Genomic DNA, 18,552 nt, shown 5'->3' on the forward strand with positions numbered 1-18,552 from the left:
TGAAATTTAGCAATTTATGTCTTCAGTAAGCATGCTTTTGGTTTTGGTAAATTTTGGATTAGATTCTGTAATTCTGGAAAGGTGATAATGACAGTTTTTTACCAACTTATTCATTGTTTTTGTGGGGGGGATGGAGTTTTGAAGTTCCCTACTCTGCCATTTTTGGTGACCTTTCCAACTGCTTCTTGACCTTTCCGTGACTGCTGATGTCATTTTCACTCCAGCCCAGCCCCTGACTTGTATCTCTGGTCTCTGAACCACCTGACTTCTGAGGTTTTCGCCTGACGTCCAGTTTCTCCCAGATCCATCTCCAAACATTACTTCATTCTTGGCCACTGATGACCCCAGTTAATTTCTGACCTTTGGCTCTGTACCTTTCCTTGGTCACAGGCTTTCTTGCCCCTCCCTGATCCCTCTCTGAAGTGCATCTTAAACTCTGACACATGTGTGCCCCCTTTTCTGTCTGTCCAGGGCTCCAACGCTGTGGCCTCAGCTCTTGGGGCCTGTTTGCTGCTTCGAGTGCTGGCGCGCCTAGAGTCTGAGGCTGAGGAGGCAGCACGGAGGAAAGACCTGGCCACCAAGTTTGAGGGGATGGCCGTTGGTGTGTGGTGCATGGTGCCTGGGAGCGGGAACGGGGGCTGCCAGAAGAGGGGGGACGTGCATCTTCCCACTCCTTGAATATGCCTGCCCCTTCTCTCTAAGTTCCTTTTCCTTTTCCCTCACACCCTCTCCCCACTGCTTCCCTTCTCTCTCACGTAAATTCCCTGCCCCAGACCTCTTTGGCAAGTGCTTTCACAGCAGCGAGAAGCGGGCCACCAAACTACTCTTTCGTCACTGCCCACTCTGGGGCGATGCCACCTGCCTCCAGCTTGCCATGCAGGCTGACGCGCGTGCCTTCTTTGCCCAGGATGGGATACAGGTGAGCAACTGACAGTCCCCAGCTGGACTCTGGAAACTATGGGGATAAGCCTCTGTCACCATGGTCTTGACACGGTGACATGGTCTGTCACCCTCCCTCTGGAGACCATCCCTTCCCCAGGAAGTCTTGTTCCTCTCTCAAGAAGGCTGCTCTTTCCATAAGAAGCCCTACTCCCTGCCTTCCCACAGTAAAGCCCATCCTCCTAAAAAGTCTCACTCCAGATGCAGCAATACCTGTTGACCCTAATAGGAAGTCCCACCTCCCACACAGGAAGTCCTTCCCACTCTCATTTCTCCCACAGGAAGTCCCGCCTCATCCACAGGAAGTCCTTCCTGCTTTTTAAGATGTCTCTAGTTCTGGTTCTCGATTGGAATGACCTCACTGACAATTACCTAGTGTTTTGGACATAGACAAACTTTGGCCTAGGAAATCCCACCCTTCCTGCAGGAAATTCTCTCCCTTGGGAAGCCCTGCTTGCTCCCACGGTCTCTCCAATCCTGACAACCCAACAGTTTGAAAACTTTCTCAGTGTCCTTAATTTAAATCTGACAAGAGCTCACAGAGTCCCACCCCCAGTACAGGAAGTTCTGCCCACCCAACAGGAAGTTTCATCTTCATCTACTGGAATGATTTGGCTGACATTTCAAATAATGACCCAGAGCCCTTTGCTGTGAGCAGTGGTTAAACTCATGGATTCTAGCTCTGCCACTTACTGGTTTGGGCCATTTCCTTAGCCTCTCTGTGCCACATATGTGACAAGGAGAAGATACTAGTTAACCCACCCTCTTGGGGGTATGGTGAGGGGTTAAGTGAGCTAATCTATGTAAAGTGCTCAGCCCAGTATCTGGCATATAGTGTCAATAAATGTTGGCTGTTTAACTCTGCTAGCCAAAACCTGGGACAAGTTGTCTTTGTCCTTGACCACTGTCTGCACCTCCAATAGTTAAGGCCCCCATGTTGGGCACAGGTGTGGCCCAACCCTTGCTGAGGATCTGAGGGAGGGGACGGTGGGGCGATTTGGCACCTAATCCTCCCTACACCCCACAGTCTCTGCTGACACAGAAGTGGTGGGGGCAGATGGACAGCAGCACGCCCATCTGGGCGCTGGTTCTCACCTTCTTTTGTCCCCCACTCATCTACACTGACTTCATCACCTTCAGGTCAGTCCCCTGGGGGCAGAGTGGCAGTGGGGGGTATTCAGTTTCTCCTTCCTGCTCATTTCTGCTAACTCTTCCTACTTGGTCTGCCCAGTGTGTCCCTTCCTTGGGGAAGGGACTTTCTTTCCCTCCCCCAGAGGGAGTGTCCTGGGAGGTGGGCTTTTGGGGGTGCTCCCTGTGGTGTCTCTAGGGGCAATTCCTCTGCCTTTCTGGTCATGGCTCTAGGGGAAGATCCTTTGGGGTGACTTTAGGGGGCCACTTCTCTGTCTCTCTGCCATGTCTATGGGTGAAGACGTTTGAGTTTTTCTAGAGAACTTCTCTCCCCCTCCCTTCTCCCCATTTCTCACTCTGTTCTTCCCTCAATGCCAGGAAACCAGAAGAGAGGTCCACACAGAAGGACCTAGAATCTGATGTGAATATGAGCATTAATGGGGAAGGTCCTGTCAGGTGAGTGACATGCCCAGCATTATGTGATTTGGGGGCACCCAGGGCAGCTTCAGGACACCTGTCATTTCTATGTCCCATCAGGGACTGGGAGCAAGGCCAGATTGTGGCTTCAGCAAGCCACTGATGATACTGAGGAAGTTTCCAAAAGCCAAGCTCAAGGCTTGGCTCGAGATTTGGTTCTGCCCCCAAGGAGGCTGTCACTAGAAACTGATATGCTTCACACTTTCTTTCTATGCTCCCATCATTCTGTAGCAAGTGGAATCAGGTGGATTTGGTTCATTTAAAGATTTTTCACCCATTTTTTGCCTGACTCCAAGGCCCCTAGTCCTGGTCACTATGCTGTGGTCCCCATGAAGGTGTTTTCAAAAACAAGCCTAAGCAGACGAAACAGAATTTTTATCAGGCTTCTGATAATGCCACATGGCAGAGGTGCTGAGGAGCTTGGCTCTGAGTCAAGCAGACCTGGGTTCAAATCCAGACTCTGACCTTGGAAGTGACTTCACCCTGAGCCTCAGTTTCCTTTTCTGTAAAATGAAGGTAAATGGGACGCCTGCCCCGTGTTAGTCAGGTGACATCAGTTAGTGCTGCAGTAACAAAAGATCAGGGCCAGGTGTAGTGGCTCCCGCCTGAAATCATAGCATTTTGGAAGGCTTAAGTGGGAAGATTACTTGAGGCCAGGAGTTCAAGACCAGTCTGGGCAATGGCGAGACTCCATCTCTACCAAAAAACAAAAAAGAAAAAAAATTAGCTGGGCATGGTGGCGCATACCTATAGTCCCAGCTACTCAGAAGTCTGAGGCAGGAGGATCACTTAAGCCCAGGAGTTTGAGGTTGCTGTGAGCTAGGCTGACGCCACGGCACTCTAGTCCAGGCAACAGAGTGAGACTCTGTCTCAAAAAAAAAAAAAAAAAAAAGAGAGAGATAGGAAAAACTAAGTAGCTTTGGGCCACTGAAAAGGTTAGCTAGAAGGCCCCCGTGTCTGAGGCCAGGATCAGTGACGGTGTCCGTGCCTAGTGATTTCCCATCTTGTGCATCGCATGATGAGGATGATGATGATCGTGTTGGTAACAGCAAATGTTACAGGACACTCGCAATGGGCAGCTGTTGTGCTAAAGCCTTTTGAAAATCAGTTCATTTAATTCTCTCAACAGCACTATGCAAATGCAGTAGGGCCTATTGTTACTCCCATTGTGCAGATGGAATAACTGAGGCATTAAGTCACTTGCCAAGATCACGTGCTTGGTAAATAGTGGAGCTGGGATTTGAACCCACACCTTCTTGTTCCTGAGTCTGTGCTCTCCGCCACTGTGGAGAGCCACCTCCTCGGAGAGCTTTGTTGAAGGACAGATCCCTGCTCCTCCCCTCAGAGGCTTGGGGCTGGGCCTGGGAGTCTGCATGTCGGGGCTGCGGACGCCGGGGAGCGCTCCGTACCTGCCACATGCCCTTGTTACAAGACGGATAGAAGTTGAAATGTGAAATACCAGGACTGCTTTCTCTTGTCACTAGGGAGTTCCGTCTGCATCTGACCCGATGTCCCCAGTAGTTCTTTCTGTAGTTTTCGCTGTTCTTTCTGCTTTTTCTTTTCTTTTGTTTTTAAGAGAGGGTCTTGCTCAGTTGCTGGGCTAGAGTGCAGTGGCGTCATCACAGCTCACTGCAGCCTCCAACTCCTGGGCTTCAGTGATCCTCCTGCCTCAGCCTCCCCAGTAGCTGGGACTACAGGCATGTGCCCAGCTAATTCTTCTATTTGTTTTAGAGATGGAGTCTCGCTTTGGCTCAGGCTGGTCTTGAACTGCTGGCTTCAAGCAATCCTGCCTCGGCCTCCCAAAGTGCTAGGATTATTGGCGTGAGCCACCGTGCCTGGCCTCGCCTTATTTTCTTTATAACAGCTTTATTGATATACATACTATATCATATACATACTTTATTGGTATACATACTATACCATTCACCCACTTACGGTGTACTATCCAGTGGTTTCTAGGATACTCAGAGTTGTGAAATCATTACCACAATTAATTTTAAAACATTTTCATCACTCCAACAAGAAGCTCCGTACCCATTAACATCACTGTTCGTTTCCACAGCCCCAGGTGGTTTCTGTCTGTGGGTTTGCCTCTTTGCTCACTTTGAATAGGTGGAATCCTACACTCTATGGTCTTTTATGAATGGCTTTGCTCACTTACAGTCACAGCGATGTTGTAGCATGTATCAGGACTTCATATCTTTTTATTGCTGAATAACATTCCATTGTATGGCTAGACCCTACTTTACATATCCATCCAGCAGTCGGTGGACATTGGGATTGTTTCTACTTTTGGATCGATGTCTTTCCACTTGTTTTTTTTTCCTTTTTGTTGAGACAAAGCCTCACTCTGTTGTCCAGGCTAGAGTGAGTGCCGTGGCATCAGCCTAGCTCACAGCAACCTCAAACTGCTGGGCTCAAGCGATCCTCCTGCCTCAGCCTCCGATCAGCTGGGATGACAGGCATGCGCCACCATGCGCAGCTAATTTTTTCTATATACTTTTAGTTGGCCAATTAATTTCTTTATATTTTTAGTAGAGACGGGGGTCTCGCTCTTGCTCAGGCTGGTTTTGAACTCCTGACCTCGAGCGATCCTCCCACCTTGGCCTCCCAGAGTGCTAGGATTACAGGCGTGAGCCACCGGGCCCGGCCTTTCCACTTGGTTTTTAAAGAGAAGACATCCCTCCAACCCAGTTCGTTTTTCATGTTAGGTTTTTTTTCTTTCTTTTTTTTTTTTTTTTTGAGACAGCGTCTCACTTTGTTGTCCAGGCTAGGGTGAGTGCCGTGGCATCAGCTTAGCTCACAGCAACATCAAACTTCTGGGCTCAAGTGATCCTTCTGCCTCAGCTTCCCAATTAGTTGGGACTACAGGCATGTGCCACCATGCGCAGCTAATTTTTTCTATATGTTTTTAGTTGGCCAATTAATTTCTTTGTATTTTTGGTAGAGACGGGGTCCCGCTTTTGCTCAGGCTGGTTTTGAACTCCTGACCTCAAGCAATCCTCCCGCCTTGGCCTCCCAGAGTGCTAGGATTACAGGCGTGAGCCACCTCGCCAGGCCTTTCCGCTTGGTTTTTAAAGAGAAGACATCCCTCCAACCCAGTTCGTTTTTCTTGTTAGGTTTTGAATTTATTAATATTAGCATTATTCATGTTGGTATTTGTGATTTGAGGTGAGAAAGAAGAGTCAGGATGAAATTAGGACAGAGAATTAGAACTCAGGCGAGAAGGGCCGAGATTGGAGCAGACCACGAAGGCCAGAGTTCAGTGGCCAACTGTGACTGAGTGGTCAGCATCAGATATGGGGAAGGACCAGTTATATGAGCAATGTGGGCTGGATAATTTCATGTGGGAATTTGTGGGGGCCGGGGCTAATACAGACATGAATTGTCAAACCTGGGAATCATGGAAGCAAGGGGGTCAGCGGTCATTTGGGGTCAGAAGTCCAGTAAATGGTCCCAGGTCAGACATAGAGAATCACAGGTTGGGAAGGCGGAGAGGAGGGACTTGGAGGCAAAAGCCAGGTGGGGGTCAGTGGTCAGCTCAGGGGTCAGAGGTCAAGAGGGTAGAGGAATTTCGACGTGGAAGGTCAGAGTGTTGATGGTAGGAGATTCCAGAGGTCAGAGGTTAGAGGCAGGGGTCAAAAGACCAGAAGGTGGCTCTTGTGAGACGGAGCTGCAGGCCAGGCCAGGTCTGAGGTGGTGCCAGGGAGGAGTGGGACATGCACGGCTGCCTGGGTGGCAGCAGCGGGAGGTCAGGGCTCAGGGGTTGGGTTGAGGCCTCGTCCCTCTGTCCTCACCGCCCAGGCTGGAGGACCCTGGCGAGAAGACATCGCTGGACGCCCTGCAACAGCCCAGGCGCAGGGACGGCTGCTGCGGGTGCCGGTGCCTGCGCCGCTGGTCCCACTTCTGGGGCGCGCCGGTGACGGCCTTCGTGGGCAACGTGGTCAGCTACCTGCTGTTCCTGCTGCTCTTCGCCCACGTGCTGCTCGTGGACTTCCGGCCCGCGCGGCCCGGCGCGGCCGAGCTGCTGCTGTACTTCTGGGCCTTCACCATGCTGTGCGAGGAGCTGCGCCAGGGCCTGGGCGGCGGCTGGGGCAGCCTGGCCAGCGGCGGCCCCGGGCCGGGCCAGGCCTCGCTGCGCCAGCGCCTGCGCCTCTACGTCGCCGACACCTGGAACCAGTGCGACCTGCTGGCCCTCACCTGCTTCCTCCTGGGCGTGGGCTGCCGGTGAGTGTCCCGGGCCCTGCGTGTGTGTGTGTGTGGGGGGGTGTGTGTCTCAGCACAACACAACCTTGCTCGCTGTGGAAAAACGAAGACAGTCGCCTGGCTGTCGCCACTCAGCCTCGCTGCTGTGTATTGCTAGGGTCTGGAGTTACCAGATGTTTCTCAGAGCCCCCAAACCTGGGTGGCGGCCTCACCTTCTCCCTCTTCTTCTTCCACAGACCTTGTCCCTAGGCCATGTCCTTCTGACCCCCAACTCACTCCGCCAGGTCCCCCAAGTCCATCCGCGCCATGGCTTAGCCCTCTGCCCCTCCCCCCTGGACCCTCACCCCAGCCCCCTGCACTCTGCTCTCTTCCCCTCTGCCTGACCTCCACAGGGCCTCAGAAGGGTCTTTCTACCCCCGTCCCTCCTGCTTTCCAGGGCTTCCCAGGACCCCTGGACAGAGCCCAGGCCCCCAGGCCAGCCTGGGAGACCCTGCCTGGCCTGGACCCACCTGTCCCTGCTGCTGTCTCCCCAATTTCTTTCTCTTCTCCCCACCTACACTCCACCCTCTGAGAGCTACTTGCAATTCGTTTGTCATAAGAGCATTGGACCTTGATGTTTGGACCCATATATTTGGAATTTGTGTAATTATAACATTTTAATCAGAATTGACTGGTACTGACAGATTCTTATCGAGGAAGTATTTTCCAGTTATTTAAAATTCCCTGATCAATTTTACACGCAGGGCACTTAAAAACTCTTTTCAATTCTTTTCGTTTTCAGTTTCTGAAATTATTTCAACTTGGTTATTATTTGGGTTAAATTTTACAATGAATCTGTGGTTCGTTTTGTCCTGTATTGAATTTTGCCCAAGTCTAGTGTCTGTGTTTGTGACTTTTCCTTTGTGGCTGTGACTTCTTTCATGTCCAGCGTTTTTTCCTGGATCAAATTTCATAGATTCGAATTTCACCAGGGAGGCCTCAAGTGCCCTGTCAACTTTTTAGTCCGTAAAAACCTTGGCTATTTCTGTTTATTTCATAGCTAACTCATGAAAAACAAATTGTGAGGAATTCCCCTCAATTATTTTCTGGTGCTTGGACTGGGCTGTATAGTGTGTGTTCCTTTCTTGCACAGTTTCCATATTTTGCTGAGTGGTGCCCAAGGGGAGGGCACAGGGTAGGTCACAACGTCCTTGGGAACAAATTATCTTGTCTTTGGGTCTTGGTTCATGCTGTTCCCCCTTCCTGAAACACTTTTCCCTGCTTTCTTTTGCCAGGCCAACTCTGACACTCCCTTCAGACTTCAGCCTGGCTATCCCTGCCTCTGGAAGCCTTTCTTACCCTCCCCAGACTCTGGGTCCCTCCTTTGTGTTCCCCTGAGATGCCCCCAAATGGTCCTCTGACTAGGGCATGAGCTGTCTCTGTCCTCACGCAAGATTATAAACTCCTCGGGCCACATCTGTCTCATCTGCCAGCAATTTAAAACATATTTTATTTATTTATTTACTTTTTTGAGACAGTCTTGCTTTGTTGCCCAGGCTAGAGTGAGTGCCGTGGCGGCAGCCTAGCTCACAGCAACCTCAAACTCCTGGGCTCAAGCGATCCTGCTGCCTCAGCCTCCCGAGTAGCTGGGACTACAGGCATGCGCCACCATGCCCGGCTAATTTTTCCTATATATTAGTTGGCCAATTAATTTCTTTCTATTTATAGTAGAGACTGGGTCTTGCTCTTGCTCAGGCTGGTTTTGAACTCCTGACCTCGAGCAATCCGCCCGCCTCGGCCTCCCAGAGTGCTAGGATTACAGGCGTGAGCCACCGCGCCCGGCCTAAAACATCTTTTAAATGTGGAAATATGTCCTCACTCAACAAATTAAGCACATGAAGCACATGGAACAGAAACCAAAGATTTTCCTCCACTGTTGGAAGCAGCCTGCCTTTCTCTGGGGTTACCTCCGTTGATAGTTTGGTGCACATCCTGCCTATCCTTTTTCTATTCATTTACACAGACAGATACACATAATTATTTTTACACAAACGACACGATATTTTATTTAGTCTTTGGGCAACTTTTTGTTTTTCTATACAATATGTCCTGATGTGCTTTCTATGTCAGTTTACTATTTGCAAATATACCTTATTCTTTGAAAATGCCACATCAAGTTTCAGAAGAAGGGATTTTAGCCACTGTTGGCTAAAGATCAGACGAGACAGACTTCTCCTTGCCAGAATTTAATGAATGCGCTGTTTTTATAAGGCACTAAGACAAAAATTCTGAATGTCAAGAGGTAGAAATCAACCCAGGAGTTTCTCAACAGTCTCTTTCATTTTCTACTCAAGATAATATGAGTATATAATCAGATATTTGCTGCTCTGGTGCTAGTCCTCTGCGGATGAGATTTCTTTTTCTTTCATCCCTCCCTTACTCCCTTTGTTTCTTTCTTCTCTTTTCTCCTCCTCCTCCTCCTCCTCCTCTTCTTCTTCCTCCTCCTCCTCCTCCTCCTCCTCCTCCTCCTCCTCCTCCTCCTCCTCCTCCTCCTCCTCCTCCTCCTCCTCCTCCTCCTCCTCCTCCTCCTCCTCCTCCTCCTCCTCCTCCTCCTCCTCCTCCTCCTCCTCCTCCTCCTCCTCCTCCTCCTCCTCCTCCTCCTCCTCCTCCTCCTCCTCCTCCTCCTCCTCCTCCTCCTCCTCCTCCTCCTCCTCCTCCTCCTCCTCCTCCTCCTCCTCCTCCTCCTCCTCCTCCTCCTCCTCCTCCTCCTCCTCCTCCTCCTCCTCCTCCTCCTCCTCCTCCTCCTCCTCCTCCTCCTCCTCCTCCTCCTCCTCCTCTTCTTCTTCTTCTTCTTCTTCTTCTTCTTCTTCTCTCTCTCTTTCTCTCTCTCTCTGTCTATCTCTGTCTCTTTCTCTTTCTCTTCTTTCAGGTCCAAGCTGTTAGGACACCCTCTTTTTGAGGAGAACAGACAAAAAGCATTGTGGACATAATGTGGGGACTCTTTATAAGGGAGCCTGCACATTCTGGATGGTTGACAGCTATGACCCCCTATTCAAGCTTTTCTCAGCAGACACACTGAGAGGCTTGCTTCTTCTATGCTGTATGAGAAATGCTACAAAGTATTTGACATGAATAATTTATTGAAACGGAGAGCAAGATAGGAGAGTTTTGTAGAACATTAATGCTTCAGTTTATTCTTTGTATTTTGTATAAAGTATCTTTTGAGATGAAAGGGCTCAGGCCCTGTGCTACCATGCTCTAAGAATGCTACTGATATTTTGGACAGGTTGTCAAACCCAGTACTTTCCAGGCAAAGGAAGAATTTTTGCATGGGAAAAATGGAAAGATCTCAGCTTGCAAGGGAGAAATGCCCAGTCATTTCCAAAGTTGAATGATGAATTGTACTTCCTTTGCCAGTTCCCTGTAGTTGAACATTTAGGTTATTTCTGTTTTTTTTTTTTTTATTATCCCCAGATGATAAAAGTTTACATCCCAAATGTAAAGTTGGTGGGTCAAAGGGTGCATACATTCTCGACAAAGGTTTCCTTCTAGTTTCATCCATTTCCACGCCTACCATTAGGGTAAGAGACTGCCCCATTGAGGATATACTTGACAATACTTGTTAAAACTCTCAATTTATTGTAACTTAAAATTTTTTTAGCAATCTAATGGGTAAACATGATCTCTCCTTGCTTCAATTTATGCATCCCTGACTAGAAAGTAGGTTGGGCATCTTTTTGTAAGCTTAACGGGCACATATACTGTGTCAATTGTCTTCATGGTTTTTGCACCCCATTTTTAAATTGTCGTTCATTGATCTCTTTGCATGCACACACACACGCATGTGCACGAATACACACATGTATGTAGTTGCTCTCCTTGTATTTTGGATACTAATCCTTGGTAGTATTGTCCTTCTAAATATCTTCTTGTATTCTATAGCTTGTCTTTTCACTTTTGTACGTTAAACTTTCTCTTATTCTTTAACTTTTCATTTTGAAATAAACAGAGATTTATAAAAAATGTTGCCAAAACAGTACAAAGAATTTACCTTTCACCCAGATCTTACAAATGTTACAGTCTTACATGATCAAAACCACAAAATCTTATTCAAATTTCATCACTTGTCTCCTTGATACCCTTTTCCTACTGGAGCCAATCTATGATCTCATTTTGCCTTTAGCCATCCTGGTTGTTGATCTCCTGTAACCTGGGACCCTCTCAGACCCTCAGTCTGTCTTTGTCTTTTATGAGCTTAAAGCGTTGGCGACATCCTGGCCAGCTGGTGCCTCTCTAGTTGGGTTTGTCTTATGTTCCCTCAGAATCCAATCTAGGCTGTGCGTTTTTGGCAGGAATGCTGAAGAAATGATGTTTTGCCTTTCTCAGTCCATCATATGTATGTTAGCTTTTGAGGCACAGAAATTTTTGATTTCAAAGTAGTCAAATTCATCAACGTTGTCTTTATTGTAGTTTTATGTCTTGTTGATAAGGGTTTGGGGTTTTTAGATGCCATCTTATTCTGTCCCAAGCTCTTGAAGAAATTCTTCTATATTTTCTTCTAAAGTTTCGCCTTTTACCCTAGGTTTTTAATCCACCTAAAGTTTAAGTACATGATGATGCAAAGTAGGGGTATAGTTTTTATTTTTCTGATAAATTCCTGATGTTTATCGACCATTTGAACTTCCTCTGTGGATTGTACAGTGTTTATCCTGTTTGCTATTAGGCTGCTTGTTGGTTTGCAGGAATTCTATATAGTTATACTTTTATAAATAAAAGTAAAAATAAAACCCTATACTTTTATAGGTTGGACCAGAACTCTGGCAGTTTTTCCAAGCTGATTCTTACCAGCTTTTTGCTAAAGCCATCGTGCATCCAGTCATTGTTTAATGGGTGCAGCCATTTTTAAATGGGTGCCCATGCCCTGCGTGGACCAGCTTGGCACTGATTAAATTTGAGTTAACCCCGGTGAAACCGGAGGGCCCTGGTCCTGCCCTGTGGCGGCCACAGCTTCATCTGAAGCATGGTATTGGGAAGACTCCCGTTTTCCTTGGCATCCTGTGACTCTTGACCCCTGCCACCTCTCCCCACACCCCAGGCTGACCCAGGGCCTGCATGACCTGGGCCGCACTGTCCTCTGCCTCGACTTCATGGTTTTCACGCTGCGGTTGCTGCACATCTTCACGGTCAACAAGCAGCTGGGGCCCAAGATTGTCATCGTGAATAAGATGGTGAGAGGCGCGCCTGGGGGCGGGGCCACAGAAGAAAGGGGCGGGGCCACAGAAGAAAGGGGTGGGGCCAGCGAGGGAGCAACTGGGGAGGAAGGGCGTGGCTTTGGCTGGGGGCGTGGTTTAGGGGACAGGGCGGGGCCACGGTTGGGACAGGCTCGGACACACCTTCCTCTCCCCACAGATGAAGGACGTGTTCTTTTTCCTGTTCTTCCTTGGCGTGTGGCTGGTTGCCTACGGGGTGGCCACCGAGGGACTCCTAAGGCCCAAGGACCGTGACCTCCCCGGTATCCTGCGCCGCGTCTTCTACCGGCCTTACCTGCAGATCTTCGGGCAGATCCCCCAGGAGGACATGGACGGTAGGGAGGGATGACAGGGTCTGACGCCTTCCCTGAGTCTCTGTCTCTTCCCAGTGACTTCCCACATCCCCACCATCATCTCTATGGGATGCTGTCCCCTTCTCTCTGTATCTCTGGCCCCCTCCTCTGCGTGGGTCTCTGCCTCCCAGCCTCCCCGTCTCTGCCCACCCCACCCCCTCTGGCTTTCTGACTTCCTTAGGGTCTCTGTCCCTCCAGCCTCATCTCTGAGTGTCTCCCTTCACAGTGGCCCTGATGGAACATGTCAACTGCTCGTCAGAGCCGGGCTTCTGGGCCCGCCCGCCGGGGCCCCAGGCAGGCTCCTGCGTCTCCCTTTATGCCAACTGGCTGGTGGTCCTTCTCCTCGTCATCTTCCTGCTGGTGGCCAACATCCTGCTGGTCAATTTGCTCATCGCCATGTTCAGGTGAGGCCTGATTGTCTGATCCAACCTCACCCAGCATGACCCTTGACCCCGTCATGACTCTTGAACCCAGCCTGATCAATTCTGCCTTTAGTTCCCAAACTCACTAAAATCTAAGGCTGGCTTGTTCCCAAACCCAGCTCCTGACCTGGACATTGGACCCTGATCCTTTCCCTGAGCCCAGGCTGAACTTGTTTAATCAGGGTAAAATATGTAGAATATAAAATTTGCCACTGCACCTGGCCCAAGTTTTTTTTTTTTTAATCATGAAATGATGTTGAATTTTGTTAAGTGCCTTTCTGTGTCAGTTGAGATGTTCATGGTATTGCACCCTTCCCCCTCCACTTGTTCTATTAATATTGATGCAGTGTATTACATGGTTTCTGTATGTTGAACTACTCTTGCTTTCCTAGGATAAACCACGCTTGGTCATGGCGTATAATTCTTTTCATATGCTGCTGAATTAAATTTGCTAGTACTTTCTGAGGACGTTTACATGCATATTCATAAGGGATCTTGGTTTGTAATTTTCTTGTGGTATCTTTATCTGGCTTTGGTATCACAGCAATGCTGGCCTCATAGACTCAGTTAGGAAGTGTTCTCTCCTTTTCAATATTTGGAAGAATTCGAGAAGCATTAGTGTTGATTCTTCTTGAAATATTTGGTAGAATTCACCAGTGCAGCCATCTGGTCCTGGGTTTTTCTTTATTGGAAGGTTTTTGATTCATGATTCAAACTCTTTTTTTTTTTTTTTTAATTTTTATTTTTTTTGAGACAGAGTCTCACTTTGTTGCCCAGGCTAGAGTGAGTGCCGTGGCGTCAGCCTAGCTCACAGCAACCTCAAACTCCTGGGCTCAAGCAATCCTCCTGCCTCAGCCTCCCGAGTAGCTGGGACTACAGGCATGCACCACCATGCCCGGCTAATTTTTTTTTATATATATATATATTAGTTGGCCAATTAATTTCTATTTATAGTAGAGACGGGGTCTTGCTCTTGCTCAGGCTGGTTTCGAACTCCTGACCTCGAGCAATCCACCCGCCTCGGCCTCCCAGAGTGCTAGGATTACAGGCTTGAGCCACTGCGCCCGGCCCATGATTCAAACTCTTATGATAAATCTATTGAGATTTTCTATTTCTTCTTGAGTCAGTTCAGGTAATTTGTGTATTTCTAGGAATTTGTCCATTTCAACTAAGTTATCTAATTGACATACGACCGTTGATAGTATTCTTTTTATTTATTTATTTTTTTGAGACAGAGTCTCACTTTGTTGCCCAGGCTAGAGTGAGTGTGGTGGAATCAGCCTAGCTCACAGCAACCTCAATCTCCTGGGCTCAAGCGATCCTCCTGCCTCAGCCTCCAAGTAGCTGGGACTACAGGCATGTGCCACCATGCCCGGCTAATTTTTTGTATATATATTTTTTAGTTGGTCAATTAATTTCTTTCTATTTTTAGTAGAGACAGGGTCTCGCTTTTGCTCAGGCTGGTTTTGAACTCCTGACCTGGAGCAATCCGCCTGCCTTGGCCTCCCAGAGTGCTAGGATTATAGGCGTGAGCCACTGCACCCGGCCGATAGTATTCTTTTACAATCCTTTTAATTTCTGTAAGGTCAGTAGTAATGTCTCCATTTTCATTTCTGATTTTAATTATTTGTGTCTAGGCTGACTTTTGAGCCCAACTTTAACCCTGACTCCAACATCTACCTTTAATACATGATACCATCCTCAACTTGACCTCTGACATCTGACCCTTGGATCTTCTAACTTGACTTCTAATCTTATCCTGTAATAACCTCTGACTTTATTAATCTTGACATCTGCCTGCTGCCTTGGACTTCGAACAGATAGTGCCTGACATCTAACCTTGATCCCCTGCTCCTGATTGGGCTCTGACTTCGGGTGACCTTGACCTCTGGCTTCCACAGCCACACATTCGGCAAAGTACAGGGCAACAGCGACCTCTACTGGAAGGCGCAGCGCTACAGCCTCATCCAGGAATTCCACTCTCGGCCGGCGCTGGCCCCGCCCCTTATTATCATCTCCCACGTGCGCCTCCTCCTCCGGCGATGGCGACGCAGGTCCTCCTCCTGGTCATCCTCCTCGCATTTCCGTGAGGACAAAGTTGGGCTTTAAAGGGAGACATACAGGGGCGGGACTTGCATGAAAAGGTAGGGGGCGGGGAAAGGCCTCAAAAGACTAGTGGGCGGGGCTTTGGCGGTGAAAGGCGGAGCGTGCTGTGGAAGCGAGTGGGCGGGGTCTGGGAGAGCGGCTCTGAGGGCGTCCAGCGGAGGGGCTGGGTTTGGTGGGCGTGGCCTGCGGCGGGGGCGTGGCCTGCGGTGGGGCGTGGGCCCTTCGACTCCATCGGGACTCTGCCCTGCAGGGGTCAACCTCTCACCTGCGGAGGAACGGAAGTTGTTGACTTGGGAGTCGGTGCAGAAAGAGCATTTCCTGCTGGTGCGCGCTCGGGACAAGCGGGAGAGCGACTCTGAGCGTCTGAAGCGCATGTCCCAGAAGTGAGAGAGGGACCCGGGCGGGGGCGGGGCCGGGCTTTCAGCCTGGGGGCACATCCCGTGACGTCAGCTGAGGGGGGCTAGGGCTTGCAAAGGCCTGGGACAGAGGGGGATCCCGGGGGCGGGGTCTTGGTGGGGAGGCGGGGCTTAGGGGCGAGGGGCGGGGCTTCGAGGGGCCGGCCAGTGGGCTGTGCCCGAAGCTCTCCCTTTCCAGGGTGGACACTGCGTTGAAGCAGCTGGGACACATCCGCGAGTACGAGCAGCGTCTGAAAGGGCTGGAGCGGGAGGTGAGGACTTGGGGTGTGGCTGGAGTACTGTGGCTGGGGTACTGTGGCAGGAGCGGGGGCAGTAGGGTTCCCGGGTCCTCTGACGTCCCTCCTGCTCCCCAGGTCCGCCATTGTAGCCGCGTCCTGGGCTGGGTGGCTGAGGCCCTGAGCCAGTCTGCGCTGCTGCCCCCAGGCGGGCCGCCACCCCCATCCCCGCCTGGGCTCAGAGGTCAGTGTGCAGGGTCAACCTCTGTATTCCCACCTCTGTGGCTGTGTTTGTGTGTGTTTTTCTCTCTCGCTGCCCTTTCATTGTCTCTGAGTCACTCTCTTGGTCTTCTTTGGGCTTTTTTGTGCTTCTTTCTTTGTGTTTTTTCTTTTAGCTGGTCTCTTCCTTCTCCCCCAGTCACCTGCTCTGTCTTCTCTCTTTCCCCCAGACTGAGCTCTGCCGGCGGATGTCAGGGAGTAGCCTCCATGGGGGTATTTGCTCCTAGAGTAAGGCCCAGCTGGATCTTGACCCCTGCGCACCTGGGGACCTTGTCCTTGGCGTGGGCCCCATGCCCGTGGACTACCATCTGGGCTGCTGTCACGACTACCTTGGGAGGTGTCATCCATGTGAACCCCAGCATGCCCGGCTCCCCCCAGAACACATCCACTCTGGGAGGACCCAGCTCTAGAGCCTGGGCCATTGCCCCTCTGAGGGCCCTGCCACAGCACGAGAAGCCTGGAGGGTTCTTGGGGTTACAGGGACCACAGGCCCCACTCTCCCCACACTGGGGAAATAAAGCCATTTGAGATAAATAACGTCTATGCGCTTGATTCTTGGGGAACTGGTGAGTGTCTGGATCCTTCTGGAATGGGGGCTGGAACCTTGGTGGTGAGTTTGGGGTCCTTGGTGGATTTGCTGCTATAATTTCAGATATCTTGGGGTCTGATCCCTCCTCTCAACCCCACTATTCCTGCCCGCCTCAAACTCAGTGCGTCTTATCTGCACTATTTACTTATTTATTTATTTATTGAGACAGAGTCTCACTCTCTTGCCTGGGCTAGAGTGCCATGGCATCAGCCTAGCTCGCAGCAACCTCAAACTCCTGGGCTCAAGAGACCCTCCTGCCTCAGCCTCCCAAGTAGCTGGGACTATAGGCACATGATACCGTGCCTGGCTAATTTTTTCTATTTTTAGTTGTTTGGCTAATTTCTTTCTATTTATAGTAGAGACGGGGTCTCACTCTTGCTCAGGCTGGTCTCGAACTCCTGAGCTCAAGCAATCCTCCCAGCTCAGCCTCCCAGAGTGCTAGGATTACAGGCGTGAGCCACTGCGCCCGGCCTTGTCTGCACTATTTTGATGTCTGTCACTTCCGTGGGACAAGAACCCATCTGTGCCCCCACGAGTTTCTACTTTTCAGTGGAAAAATAACCCTGAGATAATAAGCAAATTATTTCCTGGAGTTGGGGTGGGTGGGGGCTGTGTACATCTGCTTTGCCAATGGGGAAACGGATGATGCATATTTGAGTAGATAAATACATATGTGTCTTTAAAAAGTCTAATTAGTGGAAAATTGTAGGCCAGGCATGCACAGGGTTGAGGCAAATGTGCATCATTATACCGGCAGTTAAACTAAATAGCCCATAACAAACTAAACTGGTAATGACAAGGCTGTACTGACAGCAATTATTAGTTAAATAGCAAGAGTCACCAACCACCAACACATGCCCAAATCAAAGCCCAAACATTCTTCCTCCAAATTGGAGGAAATCCAACTATCTGCCACTTTGGGTGCAGAGTAGCTTTGAAACATTGCCAAGTGTTGTGTGGCAACAAGACTTCTCTGGAAGATGCTGAGTTAGTTCTCAGTAACCCGGGTAGTAATAACCACGGCGAGGTGGTAACTGCAACTTCAACAACCACAGCGAATACACTGTGCGCCCAGCACCGGGCTGAGTGCTCCGCGTGTACTAAATCAGCAAATTTGTATGCTAAACATATAAGGCAGGTACTATTATCGTCTCCATTTTGCAGGTGAGAAAACTGAGGCACGGATAAGTGACTTCCACAAAGTCACACACATGGAAAGTGGCTGAGCTGCCATAAACATCCAGGCAATTTGGATTTAGAGCCTTTGTGATGTGCTAATTTGTATTTGGAAATGTCAAATGCTGCGAAGCCACAGGAGCTCGATCCATGTGCTGGGTTTAAGCTATTGTCGTTCAGCCTCAAATACACCCTTCTCACCTCAGCTCTGAGACGCTGGGGTTGAGACTGCGCGAACCACGTGGTTGCTTTGCCACCGGGGTCCCTATGAGGCCCCGCCTACAGAGGGCGCTAGAGGAGCCTGGAGGTGGGAGGCTGACCCGCTTCAGGCTGGGGGCATCGCCCCGGGGAACATCGCTTCTTCCAGAACGAGTTTCGTTGCCCGCCTTTGGTCCCACCAGCACCCTCCAGACAGGCCCCCCACTCCCCCACCCCCCCAATCCCGTTCCAGTCCGGGTTCAGCTCTCCAGGGCTGCTTGTTCATCATTTTAGCTTCCCATAACTGGATTCTCAGTCCTGGGGTGAGAGCTGTATCGCCCAGGCGCTATTTGTGTGCTAGCTCTATGTTTCTTTTCACTTCTTTCACAGTTTTCTAAGACCTGTTTAACTTATCTGACCTCATGTATTAACTTGTCTCTGTTGAAATATCCATATAACAGATTTGGTGGGTAGAATCTGAAATAGGGCATTAAAATGAAGAATTATACACAATCTCGCACAAATTCTAAGCATAAACAGATTTGGCGACCACAATTCCCTTAATGGCTGGCCGTGCGCGGTGGCTCACACCTGTAATCCCAGCACTCTGGGAGGCCGAGGCAGGTGGATTGCTCGAGGTCAGGAGTTCGAGACCAGCCTGAGCAAGAGTGAGACCCCCGTCTCTACTATAAATAGAAAGAAATTAATTGGCCAACTAACATATATATAGAAAAAATTAGCCGGGCATGGTGGCGCATGCCTGTAGTCCCAGCTACTCGGGAGGCTGAGGCAGGAGGATCGCTTGAGCCCAGGAGTTTGA

The 18,552-nt window shown here is 49.7% G+C and overlaps 1 protein-coding gene across 2 annotated transcripts in view; it reads left to right on the forward strand.

Moving 5' to 3' along the window:
- TRPM4 (transient receptor potential cation channel subfamily M member 4) overlaps positions 1-16,306 on the forward strand; it is a 39,341-nt gene extending 23,035 nt beyond the window's left edge. For both annotated transcript variants that reach the window (XM_012754453.3, XM_012754455.3), the window contains 13 exons: positions 472-601; positions 774-919; positions 1,967-2,079; positions 2,446-2,523; positions 6,349-6,771; positions 11,825-11,957; positions 12,139-12,313; positions 12,558-12,735; positions 14,655-14,839; positions 15,110-15,242; positions 15,454-15,526; positions 15,629-15,734; positions 15,940-16,306. In XM_012754453.3, the coding sequence (XP_012609907.2) occupies positions 472-601; positions 774-919; positions 1,967-2,079; positions 2,446-2,523; positions 6,349-6,771; positions 11,825-11,957; positions 12,139-12,313; positions 12,558-12,735; positions 14,655-14,839; positions 15,110-15,242; positions 15,454-15,526; positions 15,629-15,734; positions 15,940-15,944 (1,878 nt within the window). In that variant the 3' untranslated portion in view covers positions 15,945-16,306. The remainder of the gene's footprint in view (positions 1-471; positions 602-773; positions 920-1,966; positions 2,080-2,445; positions 2,524-6,348; positions 6,772-11,824; positions 11,958-12,138; positions 12,314-12,557; positions 12,736-14,654; positions 14,840-15,109; positions 15,243-15,453; positions 15,527-15,628; positions 15,735-15,939) is intronic.
- The last annotated feature ends 2,246 nt before the right edge of the window (positions 16,307-18,552 follow it).

The sequence above is a fragment of the Microcebus murinus genome, chromosome 16 (assembly GCF_040939455.1).
Source record: "Microcebus murinus isolate Inina chromosome 16, M.murinus_Inina_mat1.0, whole genome shotgun sequence".
NCBI lineage: Eukaryota > Metazoa > Chordata > Mammalia > Primates > Cheirogaleidae > Microcebus > Microcebus murinus.